The sequence below is a fragment of the Vidua chalybeata genome, chromosome 3, assembly GCF_026979565.1.
Source record: "Vidua chalybeata isolate OUT-0048 chromosome 3, bVidCha1 merged haplotype, whole genome shotgun sequence".
NCBI lineage: Eukaryota > Metazoa > Chordata > Aves > Passeriformes > Viduidae > Vidua > Vidua chalybeata.
In genome coordinates, this window is record NC_071532.1 from 55,058,212 (window position 1) to 55,081,050 (window position 22,839).

Here is a 22,839-nt window from a genome sequence, read left to right on the forward strand (position 1 = left end):
CTGCTTCCAACACAGAGAAGGAGAACAGCTCAGGTGAGGGAATGAGTGACTGTGAGCTGTGCAGGAGAAAAGGGGGAGGGATATTTATTTTAGTGGCAGCAGCATCTTGTGGTGTGGTAAAGTTTTTGTGAAAATACAGCAAAGTCACCAAGTGTCATCATCATGTCTGAATGGATAACCTTCTTCCTGTTCCCTTTATTATGGTGCCACATATTCGAGCCATAGTACATTTTATATATATATAGCTAAAATGGTGAAAAAAATGCTTGACTTCAGGTACACTGGTGGATTGAATGGGATTACAGCCTAACAAATCCCTAAATATGGATAACTTACTGGTTTCTGAAACTAATACATTTGGTTGTTTTTGTTTTTTTTTTTTTTTGTTGTTGTTGTTGTTGTACAAATATTTCTAGAATCACTATCTTAAAAGAAATGAACATTCAATTTGAAAATATCTGGCTTTAATTCCTTTAACTACAGTCATTGCACTTGCTGAAAAAAATACCAATTCACAGCATGACACAGCTATCTATGAAATAATTTAACTGCATCATGCACAGTCAGCAGAAGTTCTGCATTGTAATTTGGAGAAAAAGACTTCATACTGTCACTTACTCTCTGAGCTACATATTATGCTTCAACAATTTCCTTTCCTTCCTATCTGTTGAAAAAATATGGGCAGTTATCCAGTTACACCAGAGCATCCCTTTTAAACCCCAGAGGTTTGCATTTGACAAAAAAAAAAAAAAAAAAAAAAAAAGGCACAGGTTTTCTTTGCATGTCATTTTAATTTATTATAAACCATAAGTCATATCAATGGCATAAGCAGGTGCAACTACCAGTGGTAGTTTAATGGTTCTTCATTGGTTGATTTGACCAAACACTACAGAAATTACTTGATTCTACTCAGTGACAGTATCCATGAAAAAGGTAGCTATGCAAGAAGCCAGAATAACCACCAACATTGAGTTTTAGAGCATGGGTTTGCGTTCTGAAGCTTAGTATCCTTGCTGTGTGTGGTTGTGTGTAAGCTGTCTGGAAGGACACTATTGCAGAATAAAAACCTTGGGAGTTTTAGCAACCATGTAAGTGATAACTCTCACAGCTGCTGTTTGAGTGCGTGTAGAAGAAGTGGCATGTCTCTTGTTTGTCTGTGCATGGTGTACCCAGGTGGCAAATCTTGCCCTGGAAGTGTGGAGCACAGTGCATGCTGCTCACACCAGGCCATCTCGACCCACTTCTGCTTTAAACCAAGCTCCTCCCCACAGTAATCTGTTAGTACTTTTGCAAAGGCAAAAGTACCACATTTTACTCGAATTTATATGTTTGTACTAGCCATTACTCTGGGAAACTTAAAGTTGTTGTAGAAAGATGTGAGTCATCGGAAGGATCTTGACATCTAAACCTTCCTAAATAATGTAACTTATCAGTAAGTGTTTAACTTCTTTTGAAGACTAGATAATACATGGTATACTGCTTCCAGCTGCATGTTTGAAGTCACTAGGAGGAAAAAATCTTGGCCTAATGAAATCTAGGAAAAATTGGCAATGAGCAAAGAAGATATGTGACCAGAAAATAGTCTCAAAGGTGGAAAAGTATTTTATAAATGCATATTTATTATTCATTTTATTTACCAAGAATAACTCTTAAGTAGCAAGCCTCTCAGTTATGACATGTAAAAATCTTGGCCCTTACCAGACAGCTGCCCTCAATATAATATCACTTACATCAATTTCATTGGTCCAGCGTAGATTAAAGAAGTCAAAAAGTAAAAAAAAATCAGTTTCCAACTCATGTTGAAGGTGAATAATCATCCTGCTGTATTTTTAGCTGTATATTTAGTACAATGGAAACAGCTGTGATAGTCTTATGGTAAGGAACAAAGCAGTCTCTCTCAAGTGCTACAAAAGCTGTATGGCTTGCTGCTAAAAACACTGATAATAAACAGCTCTTTGAGTCCAGCCAAAGCAGTAAGAACGGGCGTGATTCAACGGCACAGGAGCGTAAGCGTGTCACTGAGATGTGCTCTTCTGGAAACTGCTTTTAAAACAGCGGATCTATTTCTTGGCTGGCTCAGGTGATGGACACATGCTTTTGTTGCCATGTGCTGTGAGAACCAGTTTCATCAGGCTTTGCTGTAGAAATGTGACAGAATTTATGTGAAGAATTTATGACAGTCTGTAGTAATTCTGTACATCTCTTATGTCTGTGTTCTTATAGCCACTTGGGCACTGAAGTAGCTGAAATGAGAAAGAGGCAGCAGTCACAAAATGAAGGAACATCAGCTGTGTCTCAAGCACCTGGAAACCAAAGGCCCAACAACACATGTTGCTTTTGTTGGTGCTGTTGCTGCAGCTGTTCATGGTATGTCCTGTAGTATATTTGCTTCCATATCCGCCACAGGTAAACAATGAGAATGGAAAGCACTGGGAACATGTTAACTTCTGGGAGAGGAGACACAATTTAACTTTTCACTTAAAAATTTGATTTAAATATTCCCTGATTTGGTTGGACATCTTGTGATGGGGAAGAGGAAAGAATAGTAAATCCGAGCTATATTTATCCTACTTAAGCCATAACTAAATGAGGAAATTTCAAGTAAAACTTGTATTTGTGAGTGAGAGACTCAGTAATTAATGTTTTTAGCTTGCATTCAAAACACTTTTTTCTGCTTGTACTTTTGATAGTGCAGTTCTCTGCATTCAGGAGAATAAAAGGGAGATGGTCATAAATGTGAATATGTGGTGTCCTATTATATTACTAATATAAATTCCATAAATCTGAAAACATGAGCCTTAAATTCCACTTTTAAATGGAGTGGCATAATTTTAGCGGCTGCTTGTCCCTTCCTCAACAAAGTGTTCACTTGTAAAGTCAAAGATTTAAAGTCAGTTTCAGAAATAGCTTTAAATTCTCAGTGTCTTGAGATGCATCAGATCTCTATTTCTTATTTTTATGAACACAGTATTGAAATATAAGGTAGATGACATGTGGTACTGTTCAGAGACTGTGCATCATATTAACCAGACAGTTCAGTTTGTTTGGAGTCACCATTCCTCTGTGTATGTGTTATTTTCACTTCAGTCACCCATCTGGCCCCAGTCTAAAACCTGAAGCTATTTTCTTCAGTATATTTAAAAATACATACCAGTATATATGCACTAGGGACAGGTTTTTTTCCAAGATCCTGACACATCCTTATGGCTGTGGCCGGGTAGACCTGCCTTAGCTGTTACTTCCAGTTTCACCAGAAGGCAGAGTATATTTGGAGCAAGGATGAGCTAGAGCTCATATTTTACCAAGTTAATTTGCAGTATGTTCAATCCATATTGAGAAATAGGTGGAAGTGTATTAAACAGGAAGTAAAGAGAGGGTATTTTGTCACTTTCCTTTCTGCTCTGGGACAAGAGCATAGTATCAGCTGTACTGTTACAGGCCAGAGATTCACTTACCTCAGTATCCTATTTCAGGAAGTGAACTTTATCAGATGCCACAAGATAAGGATAAAACAAGTAGATATGAACCTCCTCAAACTACCTACAGGAAAACACCTCACAACAACTGTAAATCTGCAACTTAAGGATTTCCTGGCCTGGAGTTTCTTTTTGTGTGGTTTTTCCTTAATTTGTCAAACCATTTTCTAAAGCGACTTCCTAAACTCATCTAAAATTCTGGCACCCAGGGTTTCCTCTAGCAATAAATTCTACAATGGACCTGTGTACTCCCTTTTATTTGTGTTAACCTACTAGAAAATAATTTCATTTGATGCTTCCTTGTTCTTATGTGAAGAACAGTGACTAATCCTTCCCAGGATGGTCAAGATTTTACAGAGCTCTCTCATATCTCCCTTCACCTGTTTTGTCTTCCACAGTCTTCTGTATTCTAATCTCTGTGATACAGAAACTGACCCAGATCATGATTTATCCTTATCTGTCCTATTTACTCACCTACCTTATGTCTCTCTATGTACCTTTCTTATTCTACTATTTCCTGTCTGAGATGTGTGACTCGATCTGCTTTTGTGGTTGACACATGGGTGCACCATGTTTTGTGTTTGCTCTTGAGTTTTGTTACAAATTCTTAGCACTCTGCTTATTTTTTAACAGCCCCAGAGATGATGTTTTCATGGAATTATCCACCCTGAATACAACATCTCTTTCCTGAATGACAATAAAACCCATCATTGTGCATGTACAGCTAGGGTTGGCTTTTGCCTTGCATGCTATAATATCAATAATATTCATATAATATCAATAACATTCATGTAATACCAATAGTATTCATATAATATTAATAGTATTCAATAAAATAGCCATCTAATTTCTAAAATGTAATGACAACTGATTTCATTTTTAAGCATGCTGCAACTCAAGAAATCTTAAATTTGACAATGATATTTTTATTTTGAAGCTCCTGTGACCCTTGGAGTGCTTCCAGTCCTTAGAAGGCAATGCCATTATATATGTAAACAGCTTATGCATCTTAAACCTAAATTAGAGTAATTATCGATTTAAAACATAGGATGTACCTTCAGCTGCTTTAGTATTTTTTTTACTGTATTTCAGGGTTTTTCAGGGCTTCAGGTTGGGATTTTTCTTTGCAAAAGTAGATTAGACAGAGCATGGAGAAATCCTGTTAGCTAGTTTTCAAGATTAAGTCACTTTGATAAGTGATCAAAGGAATAGTTACATCACTCATGTTTGCTAAAATCAAAAAGACAGAAAAGATGATGTAATAAGTATTTTCCAGCTTTAACTTCTAAGATTCTGTAGTAGAAACTCCATTAGAGGAAAGATGGGACAAAACTTTGAAAAATGCAGTATGGAATGTTTCAGAATCTCAGTTAAAATTAAGTAACTGATTGTGATGCCAAATTTGTTTTGTAAATCAGAACTGTCTGGGACGAGTACAGGTTATTGTTCTTGCCTCAGTTGTCTACACTAAAAAATTAAAAAAATAATAACTTTAAAAAAGTAACTAACTTTATTATTCTCTCATACATAGGGGATTCTAGCTAATTAATTCTCTAGGGTAGTTCTCTGTAATAGAAAAGCCTAATCAACAACTGTAACAGGTTCTCTGGACCTAATGTAATTACATGCTTTCCCTAGTTCCACAGGTCTTTTTATTTGAGTAACATTAATTTCTCAAGAGATACCTGCCTGCAAATGTTGCTGGATTCATTAATGGAGAAGGCAATGTTCTATAAAGATTAGAATTTTCTTGAGCTTTTTCCACCTGTGTGTGACTGATGATAGCTCTTACATCACTAATGGGTTATTGCCTCAATTTCTTCACCATTCACAGAAATGGGAGAAGTATGTGCAGATTTTATTAAAAATGTTCCCTTTTTACTGTTCAAAGGGTTAGTTTAGTAGCTCCTATACTCAAATGAATCATTAGAATTCTGAAAATATCTTTTGTGAATCATGTGGTGCTTGTTTTCTTCTGTTCTACCCCATGTTAAAATCAGACTAGGCAGTGTCTTCTGTTTGCACAACAGCAGAGGCAAATATTCACACCTTTGTTTGGGGAAATAGTATCTTGCCTAATAGACACTTGTTAAGAGCAAAAAATTAGAGAAATTATTTGGTACATCTTATTGAAACCCGTTTTTTTTGTTTTTCTTTAATATATATTTCTTAAAGTTAACTGCTGTTTGAAGGACTTCTCTATTGTTATGGGATAATCCTTGTAGGTAGTTCAGCCCCAGGCAGATGCTTACTCACTCCTCACCAAGAAGATGGAGAAGAGAATTAGAGAAGTGAAAGTGACAAAACTCTTTCATAGAGATAAAGAGTTTAATTGAGAAAGCAAAGCTGTGTGTACAAGTAAAACAAAAAATTCATTCACAGCTTCCCATCAGTTCAGCCATGTCCTGAAAAGCCATGGTACATCACACGTTACGGTGACTTGGGGAAACAGATGCTACAACTCTCAACCTCCATCCTTCCTTTTATTTCTGCAGCTTTTATTGTAGATCCCAATGTCATATGGTATGGAATATCCCTTTGGTCAGTTGTGGTCAGCTGTCCCGGCTATGTCTCCTCACAGCTTCTTATGCACCCCCAGCCAGTGACAAGCCCACCGACAAGGCAATGTGAGAAACAGAGAAATCCTTGATGCTGTTCAGTGACTGCTCAGCAGCAGCTATAACATTATTGTGTTACCAACACTGTTTTGGTCAAAAATCCAAAACATAGCACCATAAGGATCCCTATGAAGAAAATTAACTCCATCTCAGCCAGACTTAGTACATCTATTGGCATTGATAATCATCAGGACAATAAATTGCTCAGTTTACAGGGACAAAGTAAGATTTATTACCAAGCTTTGCTCAGATTAAAAAAGAATGGAGATTAACAAGACTATTAAAATGGCTATTTAGTTTTATTAAGTATGCTCATGATGTTGCCCAACTAGTTTAAGCTCTAAACTTGTTTCTGAGTACAAGTAGCGAAGGAAACACTCATCCTCCTCAGTGGAAAAAAAATAAAGTGCTTCTGAAGTTCCCAACAGGAAACACTTGTCCCCTTACAGCAGAAGCAGATGATACATCCCTGTGAAGATCTTCTGTAGACCTTCCTCTCTTCACTGACCAGACATAGACCTTAGGCATTCATTTCAGGAAGACTGCCTAATTAAAGTAGCTAACAGACAAGTACCAGTCATGTACCTATGACCCTGGACTGGATCACCTCATGTCTTAAGCTTCTGCAAAGCTCCCTTTCAATAGAGGACAGAAGAATGTGCTTCTTTATGAGACATAATTTCAATGACTCGGGCAACCTGAGACTTGCAAAATTTGCAGTAAGTCTTCTAACATGACAGTCGATAATTTCCTCAATTATGTTTTCTCCAGAGAGTTGCCCATTTAATACTTAGAGCTGTGACTTTATAGTTTTCAGCTCAGTTTGAAAAGGTTAAAGGAATAAGCCTGCTATTTCACTTCCCCAACCTTATTTAGAAATCCATTATTCCAGCTTCCTGAGCAGTCATGAAACTAGTTGTTTTCTTGCAAACACTTGTAAATTACATCCTTCAAAGAAACTCTTCAGGCAGTAGCACAGTGAGGTTGGCTTTTCAGCCAGTTTTACTTTGCTTTCTCCTTTGTCTCCTACCCAGAGCAGGAGTAATATCTTTTTATTCCCTCTTTCATAAGGTGCTCAGTGAATTTGAAAACTGGGGGACACTGATGCTCAATACTCTGTCTCCTTTTACTGTACACAGAAGGCTCAGAAGGGGTCTGACATCTACCCTGCAAGAGACCTTAGTATTATGGCAGCCTGGGGGACATGAAAAGGCTTCCAGAGGATAAGTGAAGATGATCACTTAGCTTCACTTGTAGCTTGATTGAAGTGAGTGAGCTGAAAGGCCTTTACCCAAAAATGTAACCATTAAAACTGCTGAAGACTTGTGGAAGAGAGTTTCCCACACACAAGAGATCCCAGGGAAGATAGGGTATTTGCCATCTTGGCAATAAACAAGAGTTGCTCTTGGCAAGAATCCTCTCTCCTCAGTTCTTATAACTTGTCTATGACTGCTGTAAGTTACTCTGAAATTTCTTCCTGATGATGTTGCTACACAAATATTTTTTCTTTATTAAAGGGAACATTTTTCTTGCAAGAGTTTCACAGTTTACTTGGGCCTACAAGAAAATATTTCTGTCACTTATGCCATGAATATGAAATGGCAGACACAGTTCTAAGAACAATTTTAACTTGCATTAATACTTGTTCTCTATATGGGGTTCAGTGTTATCCTCCTAATAAATAGTGTGCTCTAAATGAAAAAAAAAAAACAAACACTTTTTTTTTCTTTTTTATTTTTTTCACTTCCCACCTCTCTAGTACTTTGAGAAGAATAACATTTTCCTGGCATATTCAATCTTAGTTTGTTATCAAAAAATTGTGCCAAGGCTTTTCATGAGTCTATATAAGAAAAAAAAAAATTAATGAAATACATATAGCCACATGTTCATAAGTATGTCAAAAACAAAACCCATGTCCTTTTCCCCATGCCCGTCTGCAGCAGAACTTTTAGACTTGGAGCAGACTAGAAGTGGACTGGTACAAAAAACGTCACCCAGACTCCAGGATTTTGATAAAGCTTCTGGCAAGAAAAGAAAATCTTTGCCTTTGAAACAAAAGCAATGATTTTGAAAAATGTATTTTGGCTTTTCATTTTGTTTTAAATTCTTCTTTTTCTCCCTGAACACATAGGACAGCACATCTGAAACTCAATTCTCTGTGTTTTACCTTTTCATCACATCACATCTGTAAAAAAGCAAATATGGAAAAGTGCATCAGGAATTCTATTACTCTAGTGAAGAATACAGAAGTGCAGGCTACTGTACTCTATTTTACTGAAATAGAAGGTGATATTTAAAAAAATATTTAAAGGGAAAAGATGTTCCAATCTGAGCCTTTTTATACTTTAAAATATCACAGACCACCCTTACATTTTTACCACTTGCTATTGCAGAGGTCAAAGATGAAAACATTCCATCTTTTTCTCAGAGAATAATTTATTCTGAGGGAGAGAAGGCTGAGGAACTTGTGCTTTGTGCAACTACAGGACAGTATCATCTGACTATCAGACTGCAATGGGCAGTACTGGTGTTTTCTTAGGAAAGTAGCACCAGTTCTTTGATGGGTAGTATTTAAAGCTGGATAAAATCCATTATCTGTCTTGTCACACAAGCTACTGAACATGATATTCATGAAAATCAGTCTTAAATCATCTTGTTTTTAAATCCACATATCCTCAGTGCTGAACCCACGAGAGAAAGCTGGCAGACATTCTTGTTGTCGATGGAATGCACCATGGGGTGAGTGTGGACTGAGGATGTAAATATCTAGTCCTCAGAAATAGGCCTCTCAAGGTTCCCTGAGATACTTAAAATAAAAGAATTAAATTCTCAGCATTTGTAAAAATAATCAGAATACACACTAAAAATAGCTTGTCAAGTTGGTTTTTTTATACTTCTGTAAGTTAACAGTGCTTATTAAATACTACCCAAGAAAAGCATTTCTTTTCCCTTTAAAGCAAAAGAAAAGGATGATCTCTAAACTGAAAAAAAAATCAGAGCAGGGAAGCATGTCTTCCTAATAAGTATGAAATTTAATAAGCTTTTTCTCCTTTACAATTAAGAGAGAGGAAGTGATTTTGCTGGAAATTTATGGAAGTTTACATCCTCAGGGCAGGCTGGAGACAGGTGGCTCTATGCATGCTTGTTTACACAGCTCTCCTAGGGCAACACAGCCTGACTTGCCAACCTCTGGGCTTGTACCCTTCTGTGACACTGGTCCAGATTGTCAGTGTTAGCCTAATAATTCCTGGAAGCCGGCTCTCTCCTTGATCCAGACCACAAATTTACCTCATATGGGATTCAATATACAGCTTATCTCAAAGCTCCAGAGCTGGCAAGTAAAGGCAGGTTTGACCACTTCTTGCACCTCCCTGTGACGCAGATGTGAAATGCTGCCTTTTCAAAAGAGAGGGGCCCATTTCTTTGCCACAAGGTGTAAAGGTAGGTGGGCTCACAGATATGCTCACTGCTCCTAACTACTGGTCTATAATTTTTCCTGCATCTGCTTCTACAGAGTAAGATGTGAATGCAGGAAAATAAAATGTTACTGGCAAACCAAAAGGACTTTAGAAATAACATTTACAGAAAACAAAAATGTAATGTAAAAACAACTAAAGGAAGCTTAAAGTTAACCTATTCAATGTCATGAGAACCTGCCTTGGTCACTATGGAGCCCTGTTCTGAATCAATCAACTATATCTCACCTCCCCTCATCAAAAAGCAGCTAAGAAATCCCTTAACCCAAGCTAATTCACCACCTTTTGTCTTCTTTCTTCTTCTCAGCCTCTTGCTGCATACCTCCAAATTCCTGTTGGAGCACGAGCTCTTGCACAGCCTTGGAGTAGGTGCAAGGACAGTGAGCCACCAGCTCCCACAGCAGAAAGGGGTTTCCACAGGAAATTTGCCAAGAAGTAGATTTGATGCAGGCCATTGCTTTCTGGGACATGTAAAGTAAATTAAAATCATGACCTTCTCTGAGAAAAAGCTGTAAGCTACACACTGCATTTATTTTGGCAAGTGGTGCAAAGGGGTAATCACTAAAATGCTGCCAGTCTACCATGAAATCATGGTGGAATCACAAAGATACACAAGACACTACACAGACATTCAGCATATATAAATAATTCTGAATTAGTTTCCAACCAAGAACCCTGGTTGAAAAAAACTTTTAACACTGTAAACTAAGTCCATGCAGACTGATAAATGTTTCTATTTTCAAAAGTATGAGGAAAACTTGTTTCTCCCCATAATAAAATAATAAAAATAGAAGGCTAATGTGAGGAGTGGAGCGACAGCTTCTTCTGCAGCTGGTCTGTTAACTTTCATCACAAGCCAGTGTAGAATCCTCATTAACATCAAAATCAGCCCTGGGCTTTTTGTGCCAAGCTTTCCTAGTGTCAGGATTTTATTCTTAATAATTTAAACTTTGAAAGTTCATTTCATTTTGAAAAACAGATGGAGGCTCATGTGTTTACTGATATTTTTTCCCATCTGTGATAACACAAGCAGGTTAGAGAATGAGTAGACTGTAAACATAATAGACCAGCAAATTTTAAATAAATGTTTCTGGAGATTCACAAATAAAATGCAGATTCCTTTGTGTGTAATGCTACTAAGATACAAACCCCTGATCAGTCTAACTGCAGAAAATAGTCCTATTTCAAGCGAACATTTCCGTAAAGAAAATTACAGTGAAAAAAAAATCAGAACTGCAATTCTTCTAAATTGAACAATAAATACATTCTCAGAGGGGATTTGGGATTACACAAGGCTCCTTCTAATTCTGTGGTGCAAAGGATACCAACAGTAGCTCCTTAGAAGGAGAGAGCAGACGGAATCTAGTTAACTTTAGGAAATTATCATGATTCTGTCCTAGCACAGCACACAAGAGTGTATTCAGGGACAACTGCTCTTGAGGAGACTGGAGGGAGACAAAGCAGTGGCAGACTCACTTCCACTGGTGAAAAGCAGCTTGATGCCTCCTCTGAGACTGTTTAAGAAATGGATTGCTTCAGAGCATCAGCATCTTGGCTCTCCCTCACCCCTCATACCCATTTCTCACCTCCCTGTGCCAAAATGCTGTTCAGCTTGGTGTCTGTGGAACACTGGCTGGAGGAAGATTCGTAATGTCATGACAGATTTTCTGTCACCAGAGCACAGCTTGACTGTTGCTGTGGAGAAAATAAAAAAACTTAAGGAGTGCTGAGAATGCCTGAGTCCAGCTTACGCTGTGAATTACAGATATTAGGAGCTTGGAGCCTTTGAAATCTCCCCTGACAGAGTTTGGGCTACTTTTGGTTTTCTTATGACAAATTTGTTGATTAGATATTTACACAAAGATGCATTAACTCAGAAGTCCATGGAAAACCACATAAACAGTGAAGTACGTTAAAGGTCACAGTGGGTCTGAGATCAAAATATCACATGAAGTAAAGGCATGTTGATGGTGACATTTTAAAGGTGCCAAAGTCCCCTTGCAGACCCTCTGAACTTTATTCATTGTGGAATAATAAAAACTTTAATATTCAACATGCAAAAACAATAACAAAACACCCTTATCCAGGTTAAACACAGTGACAGTGTCTACTAAGTGTCTACTAAGTAAACTAAGCGGGGCCGGGGTCTAATGGGCTACAGTCAGCCTGTACAGTAAATTGTTAGCAAGTGTTAACTCCCTGGCAGAGATTTGGCCAGTGCCAAAGTGCAGTCTCAGCCAATGGCCTGTGGCAGAAACCCTGTTTTGGGTATGGCTTTAGGGGACTGGGGCTATGTGGTGCCAGTCAACCTCAGAACTCTCCCAGAACATTTTATCTGCAAGAATAAATGCAGCCTGTAGTTCCAAACCAAAAGGGAAAAAGATTAGGCTACTAAAATCTGTCAGCAGCAGAATTTCCATCTTGCATAGGTTTATTTTTTAACTGTGCATAAATCCAAATCGGTTTAAAATGCCAGTTAAAACAGGAATAAATGTCTAGTGCTTTAAAGAGAAAAAATGAGAATATTTCATGGAAATGAGTCTGAACCCCTAGTAGGAAGCACTTATTAGATGGAGATCCTCTCACTAGAAAAGTGGATCAGACATTCATTATGTGAGTCAGAAAGGCAAAGGAGATAAAAGTCTTGTCTAGGCACCCTTAAAAATTCCATAGCACATGTATTTGTCTAGATGGCAGCTCTGGTTCTTCTGAAATACCTGGTTGAAGGCTGGATACTGGCAGATGCTGAGCACCCATTGAAGGAATGAATAATTTCAATTTTGTTGACATCCATGCTGAAAGTGCTTCCCAGCTGAGGGCCTTGTCTAACAAAATTTGGAAACCAGCATGAACAAAACAGATGTTTGTAATATACACAGACTGGCACAGAGGGTCTCAGTCCTGTTTGTTATCTGGAAGAATGTAAAGTGAATCCCCCATCTTACTTGACTGTGATGTGGGTAAGTGTAAACTAGTTTAGTCCTGGCTAATTTCACAAAATATGGTGTTCATAAACATCATAGTAGGAACTATCCTTTGAAATTTCCAAAAGCTCTCTTTCACTGGATTATTTTGCAACACCTTACGATAACAAAAATGTGAATTTAGTATGAATGTTTCCAGGCATCCCTTCCCATTCGGAAAGTACATCTAAATCTATGGAGTCTATATTACCGAAGTAGTGACCCTATTCAAGCTCAATTCTTTACTGTTGCTCCTACTTTTATATCTGAAAACTAAGAATAATAATGAAAAAGCCACTACAGAAACTGCGACTAGGTTCATTTATCAGAATGAGTTGAGACCATTAGGTTTGCTTGCTAATGATTTGGGGGGCTTTTATTCATCTAGCTACCGTTTGAAGGGATACAATTTCCATTTCTTTGAACAGTACAAAACTGTCATTTTTAATTGTCTCAAATATATGAAGGAATCGTTTGCAAAATAGCTGTAGCCAGGAGTAAGGATGCTGGAGATTGTCTAGTAATTAAATGTATCCATCATACAGATGGAATATGAATGGTAATATTATTCTGAAGGAAGGAATGAAGCTGACAGCCAGACTAGCAATCTGTTGGGTGACCTGACAAGAGAAATATATCCTTAAGTTGAACATTGCCTAAAGCACAAACCATCTCTAAACTAATGGAAGAAAGCTAGAGTAACTCCACTAGAAATCATTGGTAAGCAAACTTCAGCAAGCCTTGGGTTTCTTACCTATACAAAAATTACATTACACATATGAGAACAAAAATCTCAAAAAATATCCTAAAAAGGACTAGCAGTTTAACAAAAGTTGTAATTACTTCTGTTGTGGCTATCATTATGTAAAAGTAATATAATCTCTTTAAGCTAAAATCCAGCAGAAAGTATATTTTCTTGCAGATTTTCAGAAGAGTAAAAAATATTGTAAGTAAAAAAGAGTTTAGGAAAGTCATATTGCTTTGAATCACTAGTTCTTTCCTCTCTTGCACAGCTACAAATTTTGCTCTGTGTTAGTCTGAGGGAGATATTGTCCTTTATTTCAGAAGTTCAAGTACAGTGCACATTGGTAGTTTCCATCTGCCTTTGAGCTCCTGCTGAGCTGCAATATCTGCAGGTAGTAAGATTAAATAAGTCACACAAGAGCAGAGGAAGAAAACAACACGTACAGCAAGGCTGTCCATTAAAAGGGCCAGTCTTCTTTCACATAACATTTAACCTGTATTGACCTTGAGAAAAGTTCTCTCCTTCACTCTGAAGTCATCCTGAAATGTAAATATAATTGCAATTTTTAAGTAGCCCCCCAGAATATTCCTCAGTTGCAGTCTCTTTTTAAATATGTTGTTTGTGGCACTACTGACCATGCCTGGAGCACTATATCCAATTCTGGCTCTTCAGTGCAAGAGTCCTGGGTATAGTGGAGATTCCAGCAAAGGGGCCTCTCAAATGATTAAAGGACTGGAGCGCCTCTCCTGTGAGGAAAGGCTGAGACACCTGACATCATTCCACCTGGAGAAGGTTCAGAAGGATCTTATCAAGATGTATAAAAACGTGAAGTGAGTGAACAAAGAAGATGGAGCCAGGGTGTTTTCAGTGGTACCCAGTAACAGGACACCAGAGGCAAGGAAAACAAGCTGTAACACAGGAGGTTCCCTCTCAACATCGGGAAACACTGAACTCAGTGCACTGAACTCAGTTTTAAGACTGAAACTCAGACCTTAAATTTTTGCAAAACATTTCTGAGGGTCTTTCTGAGTACTTTAGGAGAACGTGCCTTTTATCAAGGGTTTTCCAGCAGGTTAGTTTTTCCATTACCAATACACTTCTGAACATTTTCTAAAAGACAAAAGAATCAATATAAAAATTACATAAAATATCACCTTGCAAATATCAATCTATGATGGAAGAAGCATTGACATGTGGATTTTTAATTCTACAAGGTTTTGCTTTCAAATTTTTCATGGGGTCCAAAAGGAAAATATAGTTTGGACAAATTGTATAATGTGACTGCCAAACATTCACTAATTTCAACTTTGATGGAAAATACAGAAGCAAAATATAACTCATGGCTTTATAAAGAGACTTAATCTGACTGTCCCTTATGAAGAGAAAAGGTTACCAGATTTTATGTCTATTCTATTTTAAAATATTAAATATACAGGAAAGGGAAGAGAGTGAAACACTGCAGATTTGCTAAATCCTTTTAAGTACTTGCTTTACAGAGCACATCCCTCTGTGACTTACTTTAGTTTACTCATATTTCAGTAAGGATGATTTACCTTCACAGTGCCATGTGGGATGCAACTTAATAACCTTATATAATGATCTTACATAAACTCCATCTTGGCCAAGACTTCCCATTAACAAAGGGATGATTATACTCTTAAGCAGTAGATCATTTGGGTACAATTCTGCTTCTACTCATGCTGAGGAATAGCACAACATAATACCATAAGGACAGAGCTTAATGTCTTAACTGACTAGACCTTAATAGCCTGAGGTACTCCAGATACCTTAAACTGTGATTTCCACCAATCTCCTTTTTCTTTTATGGTTTATAGTTGAATCTATATTGACTTTTGACCAGTTAGGCTGAATGCTGCACAGTATTAAGAAAGCATAGCAATTGAAAACCAGTAAGAAATCAAGCCCAGTCTCTCCCAAATTCAAAGTATGGCAGAAAGATACAATCTCAAATGAACTGAGAAGTTTCTTATTTTTCATGGGAAAGTTCACAGCTCTCAACATAGATGATCTGGCCGTATAATAAACCTTTGAACAAAAGAACTCACAGAACTTAGTCCAGGTTTGCACAAGGAAGAAAGGTAGGACCCTATTCAACTGTAGTATTTTAAAGTGTATTTCCTTCTGAACTCTTAAATATCTCACGGGGCTACAAGCTATTCCTTCACACAGAAAAGCTGAAATAGCACTGCAATAGCAGCCCTAAAGAACAAATACGGGAGAATAAGCAATGATTCTTTCAGTCACCCTGGATTGCTGTTACAGCATTGGTGTCAGAAATAAGACAGTGAATAGGCCAAGATACCCATCTGTGGGCACAAAGGATTTTGACTACATCTCTATTCCTGTGTCCACACACTCCAGAGCCATACTGTCAATGCTACTCTTCTAGAAACCTCAAGCCTGTTTTAGGGAAAAAAAGGATACTTCAAATATAAAAGACAAATGCATTTTTTTGCTGTGCTTTGGGATTTTCATGCTGTAAGGAATTATTCTTCAAACTTCTCTCGATAGCTCTTAGTATAAACACAATTCTGAGTGAAAAATGGACATGCTGTTTGCAGCACTCTGAGAGATGAGGCTTTAACAAACACTCCATGTACCATGAAGTTAAGAGTTATAGCTGCTGGATTTCCTGATGAGCTGTTTTCTTAATAGAAAATCTCTTGTCTCATACTCAGAAAGCCTGCTGGAAAAGAAATCTGCTATGACAGAACGTAATTTTTCTAAAGAGCTTCTTAAACACAATATTTCATTTAAATCTATTATTTTACTACATTAACTAGAATTACTCACACAAGAGTAGTAAGAATAATGGTAATTAGCAATGAATAAAACCAGGACAACTGATTATTTAATTTTAAATCGTAATGATAATTATTTTTAGACCTATCAAAAGCAGTTATGAAATGTCATTAAACTTTTCCACAAACACGATTTTGTTAGAAACCCAATTCAGAAGTAAATTAATTTTAACTGTCAAATTTGTGCAAAACACAAACTCAGTTCCATTCAGTTGCATTCTCCATAAAACCCTGGTGGAAGGGCATGTGAAACAGCTTCTGCATCCATCCTGGGTAGGAAAAATCAGACCAGAAAGTTTACACCTTGCACTCCTGCTTGGTCCACAGGATTTATGGTATGCAGAAATGTGCTCATGGGAGCCAGAAGTCTGCCTGTATTTAATATTACTAGATCCTGAGCAGAGGATCCTAAGCTTTTTCATTGAAAGAACATTCATGGCAAATAGAAGTGCCCAACTGTCTGTTACAGACTGTTTCTCAACTGTGCGCTCTTCAAACAGAGATAAAAAAAGGGGAAAAATATGAACTACAACACTACACACATTTCAACATAAACCAAATCAAGGGGGAAAATACAACAAAGAAAAATTGGAAAAGAAAAAATTATAGGCTTTCTAGCCATTGGAAGAGACAAAGCATTGGAAGAAACAAACTGCTTATTTTATCTTACTTTTTGTGACCTATGAGAAAAAAAAAAAAAAAAACAGGCCAGTTATTACTGCAGCTCTTTTAGTTAAAGGCTAAAACAATGAGACTACACTGTAAGCTGAACAAAGAGCTGGGAGGTTTGTGAGTCCACATTCCTCATCTGATTCTTTGAAATACTGGTGGAATTTTAGCTGTAATACAAAATCTCTAGGATGGTTAACTTGCAAATATTTGCATTATTAAGAAATAAAGAATTGTTTGGGGTTTTAGTTACATGATGTAAGACTCACAGAAGCAGATGTCAAGTTTATAAATTCAACTTACATATTTTTTTCTGCTCTAAAACAGCTGAGTCCAAGTTGGAGTCTATGTTTGTTTGTTTTTTTCTTTTAAAAATAATTTGGATGATACATGCCTCTTGCACCATCTTATCACCTAAGGCAAATGTAATCTGGCACTCAAAAGACTCAGCACCACAGGTACCTGGACTTTTTGAAAGGAGTTTATAGTTTCAGTGGACACTGCCAAGTGGGCTGATTATAGCCTTATGGTAATTGTTGGCTTTGCCCCAAGAGACTGCTTTCCTATGTCAGTCTGCTAAACACAATCTCATAATTTAATTTTAAGCACAAGACAATTTTTTACTCAGAGTAGGATCTAGATATTTTTCATTACATTTCTAACTTGTTTTCAATATAAAATTTTACATCCTACATTTCTTTATTGAATTCAGTGAAGAGCTGTAAATCATTATCTTGTTAAAGAACTGGGATTGATACTAAAGACAAAAAAACTTTCACTTTTTTGATCTGTTTCTTATTTGTAAAAAAAATTATTGTGTTCTGCTGACTGAGTTAAGACCATATTCTGATCAGTTCAAGCAAATTATTCCATCAGCTTTTGACCACCATTTTCCTTCAAAGTCTGTCACAGACTACCAAGGCAGACATACGGGAATAACAAGTTTAGTACGTATCACTTGTGTTCATCTTGCAAACCTCCAGGCATCCATGCAAGCCTCCACTCTATAAATCATTTATTGCCATAAATTTGGCTGACATTTTGAATATACTGGTGTTATTGGGAGAGTTGTAGAGCTTTAGTCTTTCTTGCTATTCTTTTAAGGACATAAACTCAGGGTCAGATAAGAGATGGATCCCCTTTCTCTCTAATACAGCCAGGGACTTGAAGGATATACTGCAAGTTTATCTGAGCCTATGAAAATGTCTAGTACATGGCATTGCCTCTTCATAAAATAATGATTCTAGGTCTAGTTTTTCTCAGAATAATCATTCTGGATATTATTCATTTACTGTAACAAAAAAGAGGATTCTTTCCTTAACTTTAATAGAAGCAAGTTTTTTACCCTTTACCTCAGCTTAAAAAAAAAGAGCTATCATTGGATAATATTGTTCATGTAACATTTTGTCCTCATCTTATTTTTGTGACATTAAAAGGGAGATAGAAGACAATGATTTGAGATTAACATAGCTGTATTGTTCTTTATGAATGGATTACAATAATATTGCAATTATTTTTCATTATTATTGCTTTGAAAAGTGTAGCAAAATCACCATTCTCTGTGCATAAACAAACACTTGACTAGTGTTCAGTGACATCAAGCTTAAATATTCCAGGTGTCAGAAAAAAATGAGGTGACAAAATGATTTTGAGTCATAAGTTAAATCAGGTTTCATAAAAGTAATTGAAGAATCCCAGTATAGTTGTCTTTTCCATTATCACACAGCATATGGGATATTGGGACTACATATATCTCTGACATCTAACAGAGCATGCCTCAGCATTTAGGAGTGAGCTTCTGAATAGAATTGTGTGAACAATTGATTTTTCAGTGACTGACTTTTGAACCACAGTGTTGAGAACAGTTTGATCAGATTGAACTACAATCAAAAATGAAAAATGAAAAAGGTACTAGCATGCAGGTTTTTTTGCATCTGAAATAAAACCAGAAAAAAATATTTGTTCATATAGCATGTTTTAAGCTAAACACTTGTAATAAAAGGAAAGGAATCAGAGACCAGGGAGATCAGCAGGAGCACACCCATTTTGAATTGAAGAGTGAAGGTATTTACCCAGCTGGCAAAAGATTGAGACAAAGATGGGCACCAATGCTGAGTGTTTACAAAACCATCTTCTCCTCCTTTCAGGAAAATGCACTAAACATATGTTCTTGTTTTAATGTGTAGTAATTTGTTTGTTTAAAGGCTTTTTCTCTTCCAATCAGAAGAAAAAAATATATTTCCTGTCTGAATCTATTTTGTAAATTAGGTAAATTTGATAAATTGTGTTTTTCAAGACTTTTGAGGAATGGTCATTTTACATCATCTACCACTGTAATCTTAAAATCATAATTAAATCTTGATCTCTTGATGTCTTTTGTTTGGAGAGAGTTGTTGGGGTTTTTTAAGAAAGCTAAAAATATTACGTCTCTTGATCTGATGCTAATAAAAATTTCTAGGAGTAGCATAGGGTGAAGTGCAGTGCCAGTGAGATATATTCATTCAAAGGGTCAATCAGTGAAGGAAACCTATCAGCACATCTGTTATCCAGAAAATCTTATCTGAATATCGATTTTCATGTGAAAACAGAATTCTTCCTTCAGATTATGTATGAACAATTGACTTAATGTGACCTTTGACCTAGAATAAAGAAGATTTTTCTGTTACTTTTGTGGCTTGAGGGCTCATGGCCCTACTGCATGACATAAACAGGTCCAGCCTAAAATGCAGTCACTGCCCAGCAGACTACAAATTTCAGCCAAAAAGAAGAAACTGAGCACAGATCTCCTAAACGGCCAACCCAATAGCCATTCAGTGTCCCAGTTTGATTTCTACTCATCTGCATGGCAGTACAAAAAAACACCATTAAGGCAAGAGGTTTTATAATAGTCACATTATCTTCAGTGCCAGACCTAATTGCAAAATACTGTGAGGATATATTGCATATGAGGCACATAACAGAAAATACCTGAATGAATAGGACCTGGTGAGCCATGTGTGGGCAGAATATTAATCCTGGCACCTCTCATAATGGCATGGTTCTCTTGCCATAACGAAAACAGTAATTTCACTGATTTACCAGATTTAGGCTACTGGTATATGAGAACGTGACTCTTGGGAGCCAATTAAATACCATTTATTTACTGGATATACAGAGAATGAAAGATCCAGTGCAAACTCTAAATTTGCTCTTCAGTTTCTTAAAGGCAGTAGAATTACCTGCAGCAGTGCAGCAGTAGGGATGCAACTTACAAAAAGGCTAAAGCCTGGAAGAAGATTCAGTGAGATATTTGCTCTTAAATTAGTTCAACTCTTAATGATTCTATGCAATTAACTTGGCTTTTTTATCTTCTCATGCAATAGGGTGCTTCAATACCAATTTAGCTACATAATTACTCAACAGAATAATTACTTAATTGCTTAACTTTAATATTAACAGCCAAATAATAGCAGCTAAATGAATAAAGATCAGTTCTCTAAATCCCAACAGTACCCCCAAAACACATCAGCTAGAAACCTGGACACACTCACCCTTATTTGTGGTCATTTGTTCAATACGTATGCTTCATCAAGTAGTCCCTGATCATTAACTTTTTTACTATAAAGCAGGTGAAGTTGCAAAATAGAAATACCTTCACTCCAAGCAGAAATTACTCATAATAATACTGTTGCAGTAGTTCAAGAAACTTACTGGTTTTGTAGCAGTCAAGAACCCAAGACATATTTGAAAGGTACATCGAGCTCAGGCCACTGAAGTATTTTCTACTATACTCTCCAGAGCAATAAAATCAGCATAGCAGTGGGCAGAACAAACCTTCCATATGAACAGAGAACAAACTCATACTAGCGCTTTTCATTTAAACTCTGCCTTTAGACATCCCAAACTCTCCCTTTTTAAGGCATTAGTAGTTTTGTTGTGCTTTTATCATGGGTATTTTGCATCTCTGAATTTTAAAGATATCTGCTGGGTATATTTCAGCTAATAAATAATAATAGCACCAAAGATGTTAGTTTGCATCAGATGTCTCTCTAGTGCACCTCCCTTTCATTTAACTATTTTTTGGTAAGATGTATCAGCAATTTCCTTTTCTTAAACCCTTAACTAAGATCATTTTGTTAATCTTTAGCCTGTTACTTTTAGTCTGTCTAGTATTACACTGTACAGCATAATACTTCTGACACAGACAGCTAGCCTCAATGATGGATTAATGTATCAATGACATCAGCTCCAGGTATGCAGAACACCTTTGCTGCTGCAGACTGCTTGAATTCCACAGAGAAACATGAACAGATAAGGTGTTTCCAGCTGAATACAACAACATAGGAAAGAGCAGTGCAGTGTTGTCATTTCAAGTTAAAAGGTAGCAATCTGTTATTGTGATCAATTACTTAAAGGCTGCTTTCAAGCTAGCTTTGCAGTCAAATATTTTTAAATATTTCTTTTTCTAAGAGATCAAGAAGCAGTTCCTTGAGTGAAAACAGAACATACCTGAATTGAGTGTACTTCAGTATAAAAATGATGGTTTCATTCACAGGAAAAGCATATCAAAAATAACATATCTGATGGAACTCTATCCTTGACAGATGTAGATAAGTAAAAGTTGAAATGTAGTGCTAGCTTTGTCACAGGAAACATAATGCAGAATTTAGGCCAAGATGTATTACAAAAGTAACACCGTTTTAAATGCAATACCCAAACATGTCCCAACTCAGTGTGACACTTCTGTCTTTGAAGTGTTCTCTGTTTTGCAGCCCTGACTAACTTCAGCCATTAAACTCCAATTATGATTGCTGAGATGAAGGAATCAGGGTCAAGTGTGTACCTTGCATTGTCACTACGGTATAGATACCATAAAACTACATACTACGTTCCAGGCCCACAGCCTGAACTTTTTATTGTTTGTTTTGTTGTTTGGGTGTTTTTAAAAGAAAATAAAAGTGCATACTGTCTATTAATTATTCCTTTGATAAACAAACATTGCAATGAAGTCAACATGGCTTTCTTGCTCCTATTCCTATTTCTCTCTTTCACCACTCACTACTTCACTCATTGCTTCCCCTTCATCAACCCATGATGATTTTCCCAAGTCTGGCAGAGATTTTGCACGAGCAAAGCAAACAGTATTTGATCCCAGACAACAATTAAATTAATAGTGTATACCGACTGCTCTCAGATGAGTCACTTTCTACTTCCAGTAAGACTCTGCATCGAAACCTTGAATGTCTAGTGCCTGACAAGTAAATTATCTCAGTACAGCTTAGTTGCTGCTCATGTGATGGAAGAAGGAAAACAGGCAGCTTCATTCTCTTTTAGGCAGACTCAAATGAACACCCTATTGCATTCGCAACCTACACAGGATGTTTCCTCCCTCTGTGGGAGGGGGGAAATTCTTCCGTGGAAACAAAGGACACTCTGCTCTCTGCACTCAGCAGAGAAGACAAATGCTGCTCTACCTATGGACTGCAAAGGAGGGAAGGAAGGAGGGAGGGAGGGAGAGAGAGGTTTGTGCCTTCCCTGCTTCTCCCTCGCTCCAACTTTGTGCTCTAGCCAGATGCAAGGTGACTCTAAGCAGTTACATGTGTGGACTTAAAGATTACAAGACAGAAAGAAAGTGGATGACCCCTTTTTTTTCTCCTGTATATGGAACTCATTTTTGACTTTCCTGGGTGCTCCCTCTGTAGACTGACGAACAACAGGTCAGAGGAGACAGAAAGGCTATTTACCTGCCAACCCCAGAGTTCAGGATGTGTTGTTTCTCCTGCAGCAGTTGATGACACCCTAACAACCTTAGCAGCACTGGAGCTGCATTCCTACGCTGTAACAGGGGAAGCAGGACCAAGGGCCTGAACTAAGGTCTTGGCAGGTAAGTGAAGGAGCAACCAGTATCAAAGAGCTTCGTTTGCAAGTGTACGTCTCTGTAATGTTTAAGTCTTAATATGTGCTCTGCTTTACCTGGGAGCTTAAACTTCCAGTTTTCAGAATAGTATTTGAGAATACCTATTAGCTCTGCCAAATGCTTGAAAAAAATGTTGAAGAAACTCATAAATGCAGAGAACCTATAAAGAAAGAT

The 22,839-nt window shown here is 37.1% G+C and overlaps 1 protein-coding gene across 2 annotated transcripts in view; it reads left to right on the top strand.

Moving 5' to 3' along the window:
* The first annotated feature begins 2,227 nt into the window (after positions 1-2,227).
* The window catches only part of RGS17 (regulator of G protein signaling 17), a 30,517-nt gene continuing 9,905 nt past the window's right edge, over positions 2,228-22,839 (top strand). Inside the window, exon 1 of one of the 2 annotated variants that reach the window (XM_053937389.1) lies at positions 2,228-2,367. In XM_053937389.1, the coding sequence (XP_053793364.1) occupies positions 2,249-2,367 (119 nt within the window). In that variant the 5' untranslated portion in view covers positions 2,228-2,248. The remainder of the gene's footprint in view (positions 2,368-22,839) is intronic. The other variant, XM_053937388.1, reaches the window with a different exon arrangement.